Raw genomic sequence first — 20,148 nt, 5'->3', positions numbered from 1 at the left:
TGAGCTGCCAGAGGAAGTGGTGGAGGCTGGTACAATTGCAACATTTAAGAGGCATTTGGATGGGTATATGAATAGGAAGGGTTTGGAGGGATATGGGCCAGGTGCTGGCAGATGGGACTAGATTGGGTTGGGATATCTGGTCGGCATGGACGGGTTGGACTGAAGGGTCTGTTTCCATGCTGTACATCTCTATGACTCTATGACTCCATGATTCCTCCCCATAGAACTTCTTTGTATAGTAGGAATATACTCATTTTGAATTTTATGAAATATCCTGTTAAATTTCTGCCATTGTGTCTTTATTGATCTATTCCCTAGCCTAAATTCCCACCTTATTTCAGTTGGTGAGCCTTTATACCTACACAGTTGATCTTATACAGGTTTAAAACACTTAGACCCAACCTTCTCCCTCTTAAACTGGAAGAAAAATTCCATGATGCTGTGGCCATATTATGTAAGGGTGCCTTTACTCTGAAGTGATTAATTAATCCTGTCACATCACACCATACATCGGCTCACTGGTCCAAAAATGTGCTGCTCTGAAATAAATCCCCAAATCATCCTGTGGATTCCTTATCCAGATTGCTACAACTATTCTGATCTTTGCAGCTTAGATTATTGGATTAGATTCCCTACAGTATGGAAACAGGCCCTTCGGCCCAACACGTCCACACTGACCCTCCGAAGAGTAACTCACCCAGACCGATTCCCCTACATTTAGCCCGGACAAATGTACCTAACACTTCGGGCAATTTAGCACAGCCAATTCACCTGACCTGCACATCTTTGTTTTTTGGGAGGAAACCAGAGCACTGCACATCTTTGTTTTTTGGGAGGAAACCAGAGCACCAGGAGGAAACCCACGCAGACACGGGGAGAATGTGCAAACTCCACACAGACAGTCGCCCGAGGCTGGAATCAAAACCGGCTGCCTGGCGCTGTGAAGTAACAGTGCTAACCACTGAGCCACCCTGCTGCCCACAAGTTTATATGCAGATTAAGTACAGGTGATTATTTATCCGAATTTATCACAAACACTCCATATTGCCACTTGTATGTTTTGTCCTACTCGTGCCTCCTGAACAGCTTTGGTGAGTCCGGAGGTGAGTGACTTGCTGCAGGATTTCCTAGCTTCTGACCTGCTCTTGCTGCCACAGTATTTATATGGCTAGTCCAGTTCAGTTTCTGTTCAGTGGTAATGATCAGGATGTTGATTTTTGGGTTTTCAATGATGGTATTGAACATTAAATGACAATGGTTAGATTCTCTGTTATTGGAGATGGTCATTGCTGGCACATGTGGAACACAAATGTAATCTGCCACCTAATAATCCAAGCCTGGTTGATGTCCAGGTCTTGCTGCATATGACAATGGCCTGATTGTATCAGGAATGGTGCTGAACATCGTGCAATAATTAGTAAATATCTCAGTACTGACCTTATGATGGAGGGAAAGTTATTGATGCAGTAGCTGAAGATGGTTGGGTCTAGGAGACTGACCTGAGGAACACCTGCAGAGATGTCCTGGAACCGAGATACTGACCTCTAACACTCATTTGTGCCAGCATTGAGTCCAACAAGCAGAGAGTTTCTCCCTGATTCCCATTTGCTCCAGTTTTGTTAGGGCTCCTCGATAGCACACTATGTCAAATGCTGTTTTGATGCTCACTCTGCAGTTCAGCTCCTTTATCCATGTTTGAACAGAGGCCAGAAACCATCAGTGAACCTCCCAGCACCAGCATTCCTTCTATATTTTTCTCTTCTGCATGGACCTCATCTGGAACAGGAAGCCAATGCTGTGAATGACATGAGATCACTGCACTTGGACTCTCGGAGTGGCTGTGTATGTGTGTAACCATATAAATACTGAGGATACAAGAGCAGGTCAGATGCTGGGGGTCCTGCAGCAAGTAAATCTCCAAAGCCTAAGCACACAAGTCAGGAATGTGATAGGGGTATTCTCCCCTTGCGAAAACCCAAGAAGTTCAAAACCATCTAGCACAGTCTGCTTGACTGACGCTCCCTACATAAAGTTGAACCTTCACTCTCCTCACCAGTGGTGTGAAGTGGTAGCCATATCTATAAGGTGTGCTACTTGAACTTACTAGGTCTCCTTTCACAGCATCTTCCAAATACACAACCTGTACCATGTAAAAGGAGAAGGCAAGCAGAACCATGGGCACACCACCATCTTTATCTTCCCTTCCAAGCGCACACCATTGGAAATATATCATCATTCCTTCACTGTTGATGGGACAAACTCCTGGGACTCCCTCCCTAACAGCATCCTGTATGTACCTACAGAACACAGACTGTAGTGCTTCAAGAAGACAGCTCACCAACACTTTCTCTCTGGGAGTCATGATTTGGAGGTGCCGGTGTTGGACTGGGGTGTACAAAGTTAAAAATCACACAACACCAGGTTATAGTCCAACAGGTTTATTTGGAAGCACTAGCTTTCGGAGCACCGCTCCTTCATCACGAGGTTGCTTCAACCACGTGATGAAGGAGCAGCGCTCCGAAAGTTAGTGCTTCCAATTAAACCTGTTGAACTATAACCTGGTGTCGTGTGATTTTTAACTTTCTCTATGGGAATTATCAATGGGCAATAAATTCTGGTTCTGCCAGTGATATCCACATCTCATGAAAGAATAAATGAAAAGTAAGTATTGATTCGGGTTGGGATCATGCTCTGAGTTTGACTGATTTACTTTTAATTCTTTTTGTCCTGAGTTAAAGGAAGCACTGCCAAGCTAAAAGCAGGCCACGTTTTGTCAGCATGTGTTGCCATGGTGCCTGGCCTCCTTTGTGAGATAATGGCTGCCATAGAAAACATGGCTGCACTGTGTCCATGACGACACTTTGACAAAACCTCGAGGATATTCTGAGCTCACCTTCTGCAATTATTCTTTTTGTTGCAAACCAGTGCAGGGAAATTGGTAATGTTTTCATTCTTCCAGGAATGGATAACTTGACTTTTCAATTTGTTTTGTTGCTGTGAGGCAGAAGATTTGTTTGAGTCTTGGTTGATGTGAACCTCGTATGGATTCAAAGTGGAAATGTGAAACTCACTGCCTGAACTGAGCAGATATAATTTAGTGCAGCATTTAATTAACTGACTCACACTCTACTGCAATGTAGAGCCGTGGGGATTGTGTTTAGTTTTGACTGGATCTTAGTCAGTCAAACAGAATATTGTTTCAGGGTGTTTGTAAAGTTTAATTGGAGCAAATACAGAGATTGTTCTTCACAATGAAAATGTCTTTATGTAGGACCAATGACATTGTAAACATCCTGAGGTACTTCACTGGAATAATGTTCAAATAAAATCCAACATTGGCTCGCACAGGGACATTAGGATGTGCGATCAAATGTTTAGCCAAAGAAGTGGGATTTAGGGAATGCTTTAAAGATGGATGGTAAGAGAGGGAGGTAGTGGGGGAACTTGGGGTTTGAGCAGTTGAATATATAAGGATGACATGGTGGTATTTGACATGGTGGAAGAACATGAGGACTTAAATTTCACAGTTGAGGTGCTGATGGTTCCGGAGGGTAGCGTAGTGACTCAGTGGTTAGCACTGCTGCCTCGTAGCACAAGGAGTCCAGGTTCGAAGCCAGCCTTGGGCGACTGTCTGAGTTGAGTTTGCGCCTTCGCCCTGTGTCTGCATGGGTTTCCTCCGGGTGCTCCGGTTTCCTTCCAAAGGTGTGCAGGTTCGTTGGATTGGCCATGGTAAATTATCTGTAGTATTCAGGGATGTGCAGGCTCGGTGGATTAGCCAGAGTAAATATGGGGTTTTGGGGACAGGGTGGGGGACTGGGTCAGGGTGAGATACCCTACACAGGGTCAGTGCAGATTCGATGGGCTGAACAGCCTCTTTCTGAACTGTCGGGACTCTGATTCAACGTAGCTCAGTGGGTGCAGAGGAGATAGGGACATGGCGTGAATTAGGATGCAGATAGGAGAGTTTAGAAAGAGCTCAGGCCTGTGGGAGTTTGGTTGGAGAGTATGGGAATAATGGCTGAAGGTTATGGCGGCCTTTGAGTTGGAGCGTCATGCTGAAGAAGGTCTGTGCAGCCAGATAGAGAAGATATTACATTGTGGGGTCATCTAGGGGTCAGGTGGCCCCACAGCAAGGTTACAGAGAATCCTGATAGAGCCTGAGACAGCAAACAGGGCAGGATAGTGGGTGTGGGCACCATCCCTTCCGGTAGAGGTTGCCTATTGCAGTTTCACTCTGGTACTGGTCTTTAACTTGGCACAGGAAAGCCAAAGAAAATTGGTGTATGCTCCTACATTATAGCATAAAGCTGCCAGTGTAATGTAGTCCTAAGCTGCGCATTAACTGGCAGTCAGTGTGTGGAGATTGTAGTCTCAAGAATAGATAATCCATGAAAAGTTTTGATCTGCTCAGCATTCCTGTGCCGAGTATTTTGCGGGGAGAAAGTGAGAACTGCAGATGCTGGAGAGTCAGAGTTGAGAGTGTGCAGCATCCAAGGATCAGGAGAGTCAATGTTTCAGACATAAGCCCTTCCTGATGAAGAGCTTATGTATGAAACATCGACTCTCCTGTTTCTTGGATGCTGCCTGACTGGCTGTGCTTTTTCAGCACCAGATTCTTTGATATAGGTATTTTTTTGACCTTGGACTCAGAGTACCAGTTGGATGCCAATGGTGGTCCAAGCCAGCAGATGGGACCCTAAATGGTTCTGAAATCATTGAAAGGAAGGACGCTCCTTGTGGCTCTGTGATTGATATCCAGCTATTTCTCTCTTTTCTCCGTCTGCCTGAAACTCTGAAGTTCTCTCCTGAAATCTTTCCAATTGTCTCTTCTTTAAAACCTACCTCTACCGCGGATGTTTCCCCTTGTGGGGCAATCTGAAACGAGGGGTCATGTCATTAGGATGAAAGGGGGTGGCTGATTTAAAACAGAGATGCAGAGGAGTTACTTGTGAAGCTGTGGAATGCACTACCCCAGAGTGCAGTGGATGCTGGGACATTTAATCAGGAGATAAATGGATTTGTAATTAGTAACAGCTTAAAGGGTTATGGAGAGTGGGCAGGAAAGGGAAGTTGAAGTTGAGATGAGATCACCCATGATCATACTGAATGACAGAGCAGGTTTGAGGGGCTGAATGGTCTCCTCTCCGAATATGTCCTGATGTGACTCAGTATCAAATGTTAATTGAGAATACTTCTGTGAAGTACATTGGAAGGTTTCACCATGGTAACGGTGCTAAATAAAAGAATGGTATTATTAATTTACACCATGTAAGTTGTATCAAATGAATGTTGTTGCTGGGATGTGGAGATAGGGAACTGCAGGGGAATGGGGTGAACAGAGACAGGGAAAGATTCCCTCCTCTGGGAATGTGCAGGCTGGACTGAGGGTAGCTGGCAAGCTATTTCCCACTGGTCAGAGACCGACTGGACGGTCCTTGTCAGTCCCGTGGGGAAGGCTGGTTGGAATCAAATGGCCCTCAGGCACCTAAATGGTCACCTTTGGGCTGCCCCCATGATTGGGGTCCTCTGTAATGGAGGCTCTGTCGGAGTGTTTCCTCTCCTGCTCCACAGGAGATTTCTCTCCTGCCTGTGTTCACCTCAGGACACACATGTTACAGTGTGACCAACCCCAGTCCAAAACCCCTTGGGGGGGGGGGTTCACGCCAAACCACCCAGCTGCTTCAGACCAGAGTGAGAGTCGGTATCAGGGCACAATCTGAGAGTTAGGGCCAGAGCGTTCAGCAGTGATGTTAGGAAGTACTTTGACACACAAAGGGTGGGAGAGGTTTGGAACTCTCTTCCAAAAATGACAGTGGATGTTGGATCAGTCATTAATTTTAAATCTGAGATAGATAACTTTTTGTTCAGCAAAGGTATTAAAGGATATGGAGTTAGGCCGTGATCAGCCGTGATCTCAGTGAATGGCAGAACAGGCTGGAGGGGCTGAATGGCCTACTCCTGTTCCTGTTTTCCTGTGTACATTTAAAAGAGATTGTGACATTCAGTTGTAAGAGATGGTAACCTTGCACCATTGGGTCCTCAGACTAGTAACCCAGAAATCGAGATCAATGTTCTTGGGGATATAGGTTTGAATCCTGTGACAGCTGATAAACTTTGAATTTAATAGGAAAAAAAAACTTTGAATTAAATCGGGATGAATAGCAACCATATAAACATGGCCATTTATTCTTAAAAACCCAGCTGCTTCACCAATTCCGTTTTGGGAAGGAAATCTGCCATCCTTCCCTGGTCTGGCCTACAGCAGCAACGTGGTTGACTCTTAACTGCCCTCCGCAATTGCCGAGTACATCACTCAGTTCAAGGGCAGTGAGGGATGGGCATCAAATGATGGCCCTCCCAGTGATGCCCACACCCCCATCAGCAAATTAAAACAAATATTAGAGGCTGGTTGGATAGTTGTTGCTGGGAGGAGTGGTGGCCATTGATGTTAATGCATTCACCAGGAACATAGTGGGACCCCAGAGCAAAGGGGGTGAGGAGGGGGAGATGGCGAGAGTCAGCCAGGGTTTGGAGAAACGGCACTCCCAGATCCCAGGACAGGGTTAAAGCCCTGAGCCCTTTCTATACAGTGTTGGACTCGAAAGTATAATGTGCGTCTGCTGCTTTGGCCAGGGGCTGAATAACCTTCCTGTTACTCAGAGGACAGGCTGGCAAAGCCCTTCCCATCTTCCGACACCAAAACCTCCCTCCCCTCTCCGAGGGGTTGTTCCCCTGCCCCACCGCCTCCCGGGAGTCCGGGATGGAGTCTCTCCCACAGCTAGGGCCAGCCCCACCCCCACCCCCGTGTGACAGTCTGCATGAAGCCCAGTGCTCAGTTCCCCGGTCGCTCTCCCGTTTCCGATGCCAGGCTGTTGGATTCGGATTGCCAGTGGAGTTCCCGGGCCGCCCCTGGGTTTTGCGGTGACACTGTTGTGGGTGGTCAGCGGCGTGAGACACAGACCGACCCGCTCTGAGTACTCGCTTACCCAGAGCATCCACTGAGCTGGCCTGGAATCAGACTACAGAGACAAGACAGGGAAGTGAACGCGGGAACGCAACAATAGAACAGCCTGAGGAGCTGGGACTCGATTCCAAGATCACACAGGAGCTGCCAGAGGTGGTGGTGTTGGAGGCAGATACAATAAGAGACTTTTAGATAAGCACATGGAGGGATGTGGACCAAGGGCAGGCAGAAGGGCTTAGTTTTATTTGATGTCATGTTCAGCACAATACTGCAGGCTGAATGGCCTGTTCCTGTGCTGTTCTGTTCTATGTTCTATCACCTCATCAAAGGTAGAAAGTCCTAGTGCCTTTAATAAACAAGTGATCATTTCTGAGCTGGCAGAGAAAACAGGATGTACAGTAATCGATTTGCTGTTTTACCGAACAGTATAATGTCCCATTTTGCCAGCAATGGCAGTTTTGCCCGAGTGACTCACTTTTACCAGCAGAGGTCACTCCATGTAAAAGAAATGGCGTGTCAAGTTTCTCACTCCTTACTGAAGCTCAGCTTTTGGAATGGTCCAGTGATATTTCAGAGAGGGGTGTCGGGGGATGAATGTGGAGTGTCTGCCCCACTTGTCGGGTCCCTGGGCTGTAACTTTTGGCCCTCACCCAGCAGCCCAGCTCAATTTTACAGCAACACCACCAACAACATCCATTTACATTCCACCGCACTGTCATAAGTGCTTCCTAGAGGCATTTTTAAACAAAATAAGGAGATAGAAACAAAAGCTTGGTGGATGAGGTGAGTTTTGAAGGAGCATGTTAAAGCAGGAAAATGAGGCAGACAGCTGGAAGGAGGGAGTTGCAGAGCTGAAGGCACTGGGGATGCTGAGCGGCCTGAGTTGGGCAGCACGCTGACTCAGTGGTTAGCACTGCTGCCTCACAGCACCAGGAACCCAGGTTTGATTCCAGCCTCAGGTGACTGTCTGTGTGGAGCTTGTACGTTCTCCCCGTGTCTGAGTGGGTTTCCTCCGGGTGCTCTGGTTTCCTCCCACAGTCCAAAGATGTGCAGGTCAGGTGAATTGGCCATGCTAAATTATCCACAGTGTTCAGGGATGTGTAGGTTAGGTGCATGAGTCAGGGGAAATGTATGGGAATGAGTCTGGGTGGGTTACTCTTTGGTGGATTGGTGTGGACCTTTTGGGCCGAAGGGCCTGTTTCCACACTGTAGGGATTCTATGAATTAGAGTAGCAGATATATCTTGGAGGGTTGTGGAGAAGATACAGAGATAGGGAGGGGTGAGGCTACGGAAGAACTTTAAGACAAAGGAAGTTGAGGATGGAGGTGATGCTGTGATAGAGGACACAAGCAGTTGGAATTTGGAAGGTCTCACTGTTTAATGTTCCCTGGTTTTATTTATAAGCACCGCAGTGTTTGCTCAGGGCTGACTCGGCTGCACCGGAGGAGGTGTGATGTGCTGAACATCCGAGGTTTCTGTTCAGTGAACACTGGGAACTGATTTATTCGCCTCCCTCGATACATGATGCCACCCCCCCCCCCCCCGCAACATACCTGAAGTAGAATTTGGCAGTTGCTGGAGTTGTGACCCAGTGTGCACACCTTCAACAACTTGGAGGTCCAGGAATCAGCTCCACTTCATTTCCCCATGATAGAGTGAATGAAGGCGTTGGGCAAGAAGTCTCGAAGGAGTTTGTCGAGGAGAAGCGAGAGAAATCAAGGTGGATTGTGAACCACCAATCTGTCAACTGAATAAAGGCTGCATTTTTAAAATCCCTGTAGTTAAAGCACTTGAGAGTCTACCTGCCAGGCAGACTTGATTGACTTCTGTAGCGAAATGCTTTAGCTAACACAATGCAGCGTTGTGTGGAACTGCTACCTCTCGGTGCTCAGCTTCTGTGACATGACACAAATAAGGTACAAATGCTGCAAGCATAATCAGGTTTTCTGAAGGCCAATCAGGCTGGATGTGAAGGGGTGATGGTAACAGACTGTGAATGCCATTGAGCTGGTAATCTAGAGGCTGTAGGTTCAAATCCCACAACAGCTGGTGAAATTAGGTTAAAAATCAATCAGTAAATCTGGAATTGAAATGTATTCTTGGGAATGGTCATCTTTATTTATTGCTTTAAAACCCATCTGCTTTACTCATTCCCTTTAGGGAAGGAAATCTGCCATCCTTACCCGGTCTGGCCTACAGGTGACCCTAGACCTCCAGCAATGTTAGAAACAAAAACTGGAATTGCTGGAAAAGCTCAGCAGATCTGGCAGCATCCGGGAAGAGAAATCAGAGTTAATGTTTTGGGTTCAATGACACTTTCTCAGAAATAATAGTAGCTAGGAAATTTAACCCACAGCTTTGGGGTTGACTCTTAACTAAGCCTCTGAAATGGGTGACATTTACAATTCTTACTTTATGTTTTTTGTTTGGTTAAGATGGGATTGTGTCAAAGTTCTTGGAGGGATTTCTACCTTAAGGTGTAATGCTTTTTCCCACCGTATCTAACTAAGATGCCATTATCACGTCCCCACTTTGTGACCTCCACCATGTCCAATTCCAGCCCCATCTTACCACATACTGTTCCCAGAACAAATCACCACTCAGTGATATCCTCAACACCATAGCACCAGGAGAGAGGAACAATGACCAGCAGAGGAGGTTACATCACCAGGAGAGGGAACAGTGACCAGTAGAGGAGGATACAGCACCAACAGAGGGAAACAGTGACCAGCAGAGGAGATTATAACACCAAGAGAGTGGAACAGTGACCGGCAGAGGAGGTTACAGCACCAGGAGAGAGGAACAGTGACCGGCAGAGGAGGTTACAGCACCAGGAGAGAGGAACAGTGAGAGCAATCTATTCCATCTTGCTCTAATGATGCTCCGAATTGTTGATTCCAGTGACCTGACACTCAGGCGTGTGAGTCTGCACTGACTATGCCAGCTGCACCATCGCTGTTGTCAGCAGCTCTTTACACTTCCAACCTGTGTTTGTGTCTCTCTGCACACCTTGTATGGCATTGGTAAATAGTGCAAGCCCCACTATCTAAGTGCAAATTGTTAGCAGGTTGTTAGAAGGACACACAATGAGCCAAATCGCACTACATTTGCCTTTTTTACCACAATGGTGTTGTTCAAGTTACTTACAGTGACAATGTGACATGTACTGGCTTTCCACTAAGTGCTGGGTAAGTCAGAAGTCACACGACACCAAGCTATTGTCCAACAAGTTTATTTGAAAGCAGCGCTCAGAAAGCTTGTGATTTCAAATAAACCTGTTGGACAATAACCTAGTGTTGTGTGACTTCTGACTTTGTACACCCCAGTGCACCACTGGCACCTCAACATCATAAGTTCAGGGAAGAAGTTTTAATATCATTGCTGCTATTCTGTGTCCCCTGTTTGAGGTTCATCTGTGCCTTTTCCTTTGTACTATTTAAGACTAAAATATTCATTTTTTTCACCCAAAACTTACCCTCACTCTGAAATCTCTTACACTTTCTTTCCTTTACTCCTTCCTCAAATTCTGACTGAAAAAAACAATTGTTTTTCTTGTTGTCGTTGAGAATCTGCAGATTTTAGCAGCATTCCCAGGGTAATAACAAAAGAAAACCTCGTGGATCAGCCAGTTCTTTTCCCATGTCTGTTTCTTTGGCTTGGAGTCATGTGCAATGCAGGGAGTCCCTATAGAAATGGAAGCAGAGCCCTGATGCGAATGATCTCCTACACAAAGAGGAACTTGCCTTGGGAAAAGTGGCATCAGGGTGGGCTGGGGCCTCCTAATAATAGACTTGGTAATAATCTAAATGCAGACTGCTGTGCGTGTGAGCAACTCCAGGGAGCTGAGTGAATGTTGTGCAACAAATCCTCAGTATGGAGCAATTGTCTTGTGAGAAAAAGCTAAACAGGTTGGGGCTCTACTCACTGGAGTTGAGAAGAGTGAGGGGTGATCTCATTGAAACATATCGGATTCTTAAGGGGCTTGACAGGGTCAATGCTAGGAGGATTGTTTCCCCTCACGGGAGAGTCTAGGGCCAGAGGGCACAGTCTCAGAATGAAGGGGCACCAATTTAAGACTGAGATGAGGAGGAATTTCTTCTCTCAGAGTCACTGAGATAGAGACATGCCCTTTGCCCTAAACTGGTCCACGCTGACCAAAATATCCATCCGTGCTAACCCCATTTTCCTGCACTAGGCCCGCGACCTTCTAACCCTTTCCTATCCATGTATTTGTCCAAATGCTTTTTAAATGTTGTTAATGTACCCGCATCAACCACTTCCACTGGCAGCTCATGCCACCCTTTGGGTAAAAAAGTTGCTCCTCAGATTCCCTTTTATTCTTTCCCCTCTAACCTTAAACAGATGCCCTCTAGTCCTCGATTCCCCAGCCTTGGGAAAAAGACTGACTGTATTCACCCTATCCAGGCCTCTTATGATCTTATTCACTTCTATAAGGTCCCCCCTCAGTCTCCTATGCTCTAAAAACTCCAACCTCTCCCTATAACTCAGACCATTGAGACCTGGCAACATCCTTGTTAGTTTCTTCTTCATTCTTTCCAGGGTTGTGAGTCTTTGAACCCCTTGCCACAGAGAGCTGGGGGGATAGAGTCCTTGTGTACATTTAAGGCTGAGAGAGAGAGAGATTCTTGGTCAGTTGGGGAAACAATAGCTACTGGGAAAAGGCAGGGAAAGTAGAAGTGAGGAATGTCATTTCAGCCATGATCCTATTGAATGGTGGAGCAGGCTCGAGGGTCTGAATGGCCTACTCCTGTTCCTATTTCTTAAGGCCTTAAGGTTTTAAATTGCCTCACACTGAATGATCCAGGCACAGCTTCATTTCTGAATGCAGTCCTATATTAGAGGTTCAATAGGACCTACTTTGTCCTGGAAAAGGGAAGATTGAGGTGTGAGCTGATGGAAGCCATTACAAATATGAAAGGTGGAAGTCATACACCACCAGATCATAGTTCAACAGGTTTATTTGAAATCACAAGCTTTTGGAGCGCCACTCCTTAGTCAGGTGCTGTTTGACACGACAGAGAATTACTAACACGTCATCAAGGAATCTCCCAAGCCAGAGACCGCACACCTGCGATGGGTCATTTATAAATATCATGGAGAATTCAGGAGAAGCTTCTCCACCCACCATGCCATCAAGTATTGAACTCACTTTCACAGGGAGAAGCTGAGAGGAATGGTGTGGATTTATTGAGCGGAAGCAAGATAAACGCGAGGAGACAGGAACCTTAGAAAAGAACAGATTGCTACTTCACCACCACCTCCATGCCCACTCCCAGTCTGCCATGCAAGAAGATCATTGTTTACCTTTCATGTCAACTCCAATTTTCCATCCTTTTCTCATTCCCAATTTCCTTGGTGATTCCATCAATCCCAATCTTCTGTATACTCACTGCTCGAGAAAGGAACAAATCCAGTGAGATCCAGATGAAGTGCAGGAGCAGGCACAATGGGCCAAGTGGCCAAACTCCATTATTTCAAAAGATGGTTTTGCAGGAACCAAGTTAAAAATCACACAACACCAGGTTATAGTCCAACAGGTTTATTTGGAAGCACTAGCTTTTGGAGCACTGCTCCTTCATCAGGCAGTGGTGGAGTATAACATCGTAAGACATAGAATTTATAGCAAAATAAATCTTACGATCTTATACTCCACCACCACCTGATGAAGGAGCGTCGCTCCAAAAGCTAGTGCTTCCAATTAAACCTGTTGGACTATAACCTGGTGTTGTGTGATTTTTAATTTTGTACACCCCAGTCCAACACTGGCATCGTCAAATCTTTACGGGAACCATTCATTACAAAACAAGCTTATGGTAGCAACTAGGTCATTTGGCCCTGAATAATGTTTTCCAATTTATTTGCTGCTTCATATTTTAAATGTAAACATTGAATTTAACTGAAATCCTGATTGTTCAGGGCTCTCACACTGTTGAAAGAAACAGAGTAATTTGGAGATTTATTTTGAGACAACTTGGATTGCAACTTTCTAAAATGGCATTGCAAGAAATATGATTGTCAGCAGTCTCAGCAGCACTGTTAGGAAATCATCTGAATTGACATTCATTTATATCCTGAACCCAGAAGCTTCATGATTCTGATACATGACCCCAATGGGGAAAATGTCATTGCTGGTCAGATTTTATTCATTAAATGCTATTGTTTTAATATTACTTCTCAGGACCTGGCGCATACAAACCCATTCTCAAGTCCGCACCCACGATGGCATTAATGATTTCTAATCAACCGCGATTTAAAGACCCGAATATTCGCACTCCTGGTCCTGCAGACTATGAGGTAAGCCACATGTTTGTTGCAGCCACTGCTTTAACCACAAACAAGATGCACCCCTCACAAAGATGGACTCTGGTGAGATGTTTGACTACCCAATGATTAAAGCTTTGCAATAATATTAGGGGAACATATGGAAGAGAAATAGACCAGTCAGCCCTTCTAACCTGTTCTGCCATTCATTTCGATCTTGAGCTATCTGTGTCTCATGTCCAACAACTGGTCTCATTATGTAACCCTTCATCTTCTATCTCAGATTTAGTGGACGGCATGGTGGCATAGTGGTTGGGACTGCTGCCTCACAACGCTAAGAACCCCGGTTCCATTCCAGCCTTGGGTGATTGTCTGTGTGGAGTTTGCACATTCTCCCCGTGTCTGCATGGGTTTGCTGTATGTAAACTCATGGGTTTGCTCTGGTTTCCTCCTAATGTCCACAAATGTGCATGTTAGGTGAACTGGCCATGGCAAATGCAGGGATAGGGTGGGATGCTCTTCAGAGGATCAGTGTGGACTCAGTGGGCTGAATGGTCTGCTTCCACACTGCAGGGATTCTATGATGATGTTTAAATTGACTCTGTCAGTTTGAAGTTCAAATGGAGATAGTGGACTGATGGCCCTACTCCCACTCTTGACTGTTGTCATTGTGCTGGGGTCTAAGACATCAGCCTGAATCAGGTTATACTGAGTTATCAATCTGTCACAATTGCCTGGTCATTTGCAAACATTGAAGATAAATCTCTGTGGTACCTCTGTTGTATATTTTATAACTTGGAGCTGTGCAGAGATGCTACTGTTTGGAAGATTTGATTTATAAGGAAAGGCTGGATAGACTAGGACATTTTTCACTGGAGCATAGGAAGTTGAGACACACCCTGATACAAGTTTATAAAATAATGAGAGGTATAGATAGAGTTAATAGGTTTCCCTAGGATTTCAAGACTAGGGCCACATTTTTAAGGTGAGAGGAGTGAGATTTTAAAAAAAAGAGGGGCAAATCTTTTACACAGAGAGCGATTTGCCTGTAGAATGAACCTCCTGAGGAAGGTGGATGTGAGTACACCAACGTTTAAAAGACATTTGGATGGATGCATGAATAGGAAAAGTTTAGAAAGACATGAGCCAGGAGTAGGCAGGTGGGACTAATTTAGTTTGGGATTATGGTCGGCATGGACTGGTTGGATCGAAGGGTCTGTTTCCGTGCATATGATTCTATGACTCTATGACAAGGCTTTAAAATGTCTGCTCTATGCTTTGAGTTTCAGCTTCCAGAACTTTCTGCAGTTTGGTTTCTTTTTCTCTGAGTCCACACCCAGCACAAAGCAATCAAACATGGCGATTTTCAATCATAAACAGTCTCACATAATCAAATACAGAACAAATGAACACAAAACTATGAACAAAGCCATGAAACAAAATTAGGAGGAAGATTTCATCTTTGAAATCTCCAAAGAGACTAGTATCTGGTAACCAAGTCCCCTTTATTTACACAGAGAGAGCCCTTCACACTGACCCAGCTCCCTCAGAGCCAACTCCCAGAGTGAACAGAATGCCTGATGCTCCTGTTTATATCTGTCAGCCAGGGCTCCCTGAGCTGTGCTGTTCCAGCAATAAAGTTTCAACTAATAACTCCAAAGAGACTAGTATCTGGTAACCAAGTCCCCTTTATTTACACAGAGAGAGTCCTTCACACTGACCCAGCTCCCTCAGAGCCAACTCCCAGAGTGAACAGAATGCCTGATGCTCCTGTTTATATCTGTCAGCCAGGGCTCCCTGATTGGACCAGATTAACAGCCCCAGTCAGGGAACTATTATTCTATGGGGTCCACCTGGCTGACCTCGTAACAATCACTACAGCCTTCCATAAAGATTTCATATTTTTCAGTTAGGAATGTATTCCAGATGGGGAAGGGCTATTTGATTTATAGTCAAGAGTCATCAATCAGGTAACACTTTCTTTCTAATTAGTGGGGTTAGAGCAGGATGGTGTCCAGATGATAATGACATCAAGAGATTTTGGGAATGTGCAGACACTAAGATTCAACCATAATCAAGAATAGCAGAGTCGGCTTGAGGGGCTGAATGGCCTACTCCTGCTTCTATGTTACTGTGTTCCTAGCATTTTCACCTCCAATCCCAATCCATGAACATCTCCCCCCTTTATGTTCAATGACATTACCATCTGTAAATTTCTCACTGTTAAAATCTTCGGGGTTACCATTGACCAGAAATTGAACTGGACCAATCTTATAAATACTGCAGGTCAGAGGCCTGGAATTGTGTGATGAAATAACTCACCTCATGATTCTCTAAGACTTCTCTCAAAGCTGAGAGAAGAGTCTTTTGAAGTTGTGACTTGGCATAATGATGAACCCTTTGCAAGCTGGGGTATCTTCATAAAATCCCTACAGTGTGGGAAGCAGGCCATTGAGTCCATCAAATTTACACTGACCCTCAAAAGAGCATCCCACCCATACCCAACCAATCCCTGTAACCCCACATTTCCCATACCTAACCTGCACACATTTAGCATGGCCAATCCACCCAAACCTGCACATCTTTGGACTGTGGGAGGAAACCGGAGCAACCGGAGGAAACCTACGCAGACAATGTGTGCAAACTCCACACAGACAGTGGCCTGAGGCTGGAATCAAATTCGGGTCCCTGACGCTGTGAGGCAGCAGTGTTAACCACTGAGCCACCTCACATGTGGAAGCCAATATCTTACAGAGAGTGGAATGTCAAATATCCTGTGTTGCTTGCTATGCAATGTTTAATAAATGGTGCTTTTAGTTCATTTGTCGCAATAAGAGCCTTAAAATTTGAAATCTTGTTATCATTTCCTTTAAGCTGGTCATTGGGAAACAATAAAAGGAAGAAATGTACAAGTCAGTGGCAGAGAGAGTATTACCATCCAGCTCGGTGTTTACTTGTTAAACTATTTCTGTCTTTTCTGCACACATGGAGTATTTTTGCAACATGATATGTAGACTCAGTAACTCTGTCAATATTGAACATCCACATTTTTCCCAAAGTGAATGTTCAGTTTGCTGACCAATTAGAAAATCTGTGCCTGATCATCATCTGGGTCAGGGTGATAGATATCTCCTTTCCCTTGTGGTACAGATTTATGAGGAGATGCCGATGATATGTATATAGAATTCCATACAATCTACAACAAAAGAAGCCATTTGGCCCAACTTTCAATGCTCCCATCTTGACATCTCATTCTATCTACACAGCGATTATTTATTTATATCTTATACATTTACCTAGTTTCCCTGTAATTTAATCTATACTTTTTACCTCAGCTATTCCTTCTGGTAGCAAGTTCTCCTTCTCACTAGTCAGGTTTTGATTGATTGGGTTCAGGTAGGTTTGAGTTTTGTATTTCCAAAGCCACTTTTGTACCACATCTGTCTGCAAGGCTATTGTACAACAGGCTCTATTTATTTTAATTGCCGAAAATATTTCAGCGAGGCTGATTTCTACTCTGGGGATTGACCATGTAGGTTTGATTTATAGACTATTGAAACCTTCTGGCAGGTACCAATAAACAAGAATAATTTAGGACTGTAAACATTTAGTTGACTGAGAGAAAACAGCAATTATATATATGCCCAGTCAGAGTTGAAAAGAAAAAAAAGTCGATAATTGGCTTTATTTACATGTTACCATTTTAACAAATTGATTCTGTGAAAGATTCTCTTTGCTCTAAAATTTCCAATTCTACATTTTTTATAATTTGCATTTTAACCACGTTAAAATCTGGGTAACACTCTTGCTCTGAGTTAAAAGGAAGTGACTCAAGTCCAGCTTGGAGACTCAGCTGCAAAACCTCGACAGAGACTCCTTTGCAGTACCGAGCAAACGATGTGCTGATGGGAGTGTTGTCTTTCGGTGGGAGATTAAGCTGAGACACTGTCTGTGCTCCTGAATGGACATGGTGGTTCCCATGACCCAGTATTGCAAGAGAGTGCTCCCTGGTGTTCTGGTCAATATTTATCCCTCAATTAATATAACTTAATAAAAACAGATTATCTGGTCATTATTACATCACTTTGTGCACAATTTGCTGCATTATCTACATCACAAAATGCACAAGCCTTCAAAAATATATCATTAGCTTAAAATGTTTTGAGTCATCCAGAGGTGGTGAAAGTTGCAATATAAATGTAAGTCTTTCATTGATGCTGAATGTAAATTTGCATCCCCAAATTTAGTTAATTCCTGGTCAGACAGCACAATGACCATTCCTGAGCTACATCGCAAACAGTTCACAATACATCTTGCCAGTATCTGTCAGACACAGTCAGGTGTTGCCAGAATACAGGAAGAAGTGATGGCAAATAGTCAGGCACCTTCACTGTGTTTGAACGTAATGCGTTTAGAGTTTTAAAGAACTCCTGACTTCAACAAAGCAATGAATTTTACTGAGAACCATTCACAGTGGGAGCAGCCTCATCACCTCTAATGCCAGCTCAGTTTGAAAACCTAAAACCCGATTTCAACTTTCATTCCTGCATTTATAAATGCTCAGCTTACATGGTTTACGCAAATGTTTGATTTCAATTGAAACATCGTGTGTTTTAGATGGCATGGGAACTGCTTCATAATGCAAAATCAATTTTAGTATCATATTTTATGATACTGGACAAGTCAGAAGCCAGAACCTGACTTGATAGACCATCAGTTTCATTTTTACATTTGGTTACCATGGTGTTTCATGACGTCACATGGGGCTGCAATGTTCTTTTATAAAAGAATATGAGTTAATGATACAAAACACAAAAGCAAACGTTTGTATATTTATACACTGTACAGTATATAGTTAATGGTAGAGCCCTGGGTAGTGTTGTACAGGATATAGTTAATGGTAGTTTCCTGGGTAATGTTGTACGGTATATAGTTAATGGTAGGGCCCTGGTTAGTGTTTACAGTATATAGTTAATGGTAGGACTCTGGGTCGTGTTGTTGAACAGAAAGACCTCAGGGTTCAGAATACATGGTTTTTGAAATTTGTATCACAGGTAGACAGGGTAGTTAAGAAAGATTTAACATGCTTGCCTTCATTGCTCAGACCATTAATAAAGGAGTTGGAATGTCATGTTGAGATTGTGTAGGATATTGATAAGACCTCTTCTGGAGTACTGTCTATTGTTATGGTTGCCTTGTTCTAGGAAGGATATTAATAAATTGGAAAGGGATCAGAAATGCTTTACCAGGATGTTGCTGGGCGTGGAGGGTTTGAGCTATAAGGAGAGGCTGGATAGGCTGGGACTTCTTTCACTGGACTGTAGGAGGTTGAAGGGTGATCTTATCGAGGTTTATAAAGTCATGAGGGGCGTGGATAAGGTGAATAGCAAGGGTCTTTTCCCTAGGGTGGGGGAGTTCAAAACTAGGGGGCATAACTTTAAGTTGATAGAAAGATTTAAAAGGAACCTGAGGGGCAACTTTTTCACCCAGAAAGTGTTTTTTATATGGAATAAGCTGCCAGAGGAAGTGATAGATGCAGGTACATTTACAGCATTTAAAAGACTTTTGGACAATGCATGAGTAGGAAAGATTTGTGGGAATGTGGGCCAAACACAGGCAAGTGGGGCTAGTTGAGTTTGGGAAACTCAGATGACATGGATTAGTTGAACCAAAGCATCTATTTCCTGTGCTGTTTGACTTTATGACTCTACATGAGAGTTTAGATGATTTTAACAATAAACAACAAGTAAGACATTCCACCTGTTTGTCAGTAATGTCCTTTCACTCGATCCCAGAGAAATATCAGACCTTGCTGCACTCTTTACTAAACTGACTCTGTTTAGTTTATCTTCTGGGACTCCTGAGAGTTTTACAGTTTCACCAGTTCTGTAGATCATTCCAGTTCTGACAATCTGAAAGCTTCTGTACAAACTCTCACATTTACAAACTTAGCAAAACTAAAACCGTTCTGCTCAGAGGGAATCATTTTTCTGAACTGAACTCCCGATTCCTTAGATTTGAAGTCAACCCTAACCTCGTGATGAAACAACATCCAAAACGACTGCAGATGCTGTAAATCAGAAACAAAAACACAACTTGCTGTAAAGGCTCAGCAGGTCTGGCAGCATCTGTGGAGAGAAATCAGAGTTAACGTTTCAGGTCCGGTTGACCCCTTTCTGAGGAAGGAATGGATGAGTACCCTACTTTCTGCTGTTCCCTGAGCTGTCCCCATATTGATTGAGGGTGCGAGGAGAGGAAAGCCAAAACCAGCTTTACAATTTAGGCTAACAGATGAGAAGGAGGTGGGGGACAGTGCAGCACTCCCTCAGCACTGAGCCTCCATCAGTACAGCACTCCCTCAGTACTGACCCTTCAAATGTGCAGCGTTCCCTCAGCACTGACCCTCCCACAGCGCGGCACTCCCTCAGTACTGACCCTCCCACAGCGCGGCACTCCCTCAGTACTGACCCGCCAACAGTGCGGCACTCCCTCAGTACTGACCCTCCGTCAATGCGGCACTCCCTCAGCACTGACCCTCCGACAGTGTGGCGCTCCCACAGCACTGACCCTCTGACAGTGTGGCACTCCCTCAGCACTGACCCTCTGTCAGTGTGGCACTCCCTCAGTATTGCCCCTCCATTAGTGTGGCACTCCCTTAGTACTGACCCTCCGTCAGTGCGGCACTCCCTCAGTATTGCCCCCCCGTCAGTGCGGCACTCCCTCAGCACTGACCCTCCATCAGTGCTGCACTCCCTCAGCACTGACCCTCCAACAATGCTGCACTCCCTCAGCACTGACCGTCTGACAGTGTGGCACTCCCTCAGTATTGCCCCTCCATCAGTGCGGCACTCCCTCAGCACTGACCCTCCATCAGTGCGGCACTCCCTCAGCACTGGCCCTC

The 20,148-nt window shown here is 44.7% G+C and overlaps 1 protein-coding gene across 3 annotated transcripts in view; it reads left to right on the top strand.

The window, feature by feature from the left end:
* The window catches only part of stpg2 (sperm-tail PG-rich repeat containing 2), a 338,448-nt gene that overhangs the window by 234,352 nt on the left and 83,948 nt on the right, over positions 1 to 20,148 (top strand). For all 3 annotated transcript variants that reach the window (XR_006309111.1, XM_043674438.1, XM_043674437.1), the window contains one exon: positions 13,165 to 13,280. Coding sequence is in view for 2 of the 3 variants with exons in the window: in XM_043674438.1 (XP_043530373.1) it covers positions 13,165 to 13,280 (116 nt within the window). In the remaining variant the exon portion in view is untranslated. The remainder of the gene's footprint in view (positions 1 to 13,164; positions 13,281 to 20,148) is intronic.

This window comes from Chiloscyllium plagiosum, chromosome 32 (assembly GCF_004010195.1).
Source record: "Chiloscyllium plagiosum isolate BGI_BamShark_2017 chromosome 32, ASM401019v2, whole genome shotgun sequence".
NCBI classification, from domain to species: domain Eukaryota; kingdom Metazoa; phylum Chordata; class Chondrichthyes; order Orectolobiformes; family Hemiscylliidae; genus Chiloscyllium; species Chiloscyllium plagiosum.
The sequence above is the reverse complement of the archived record's forward strand: the minus strand, read 5'-3'. Positions and strand labels throughout refer to the sequence as shown.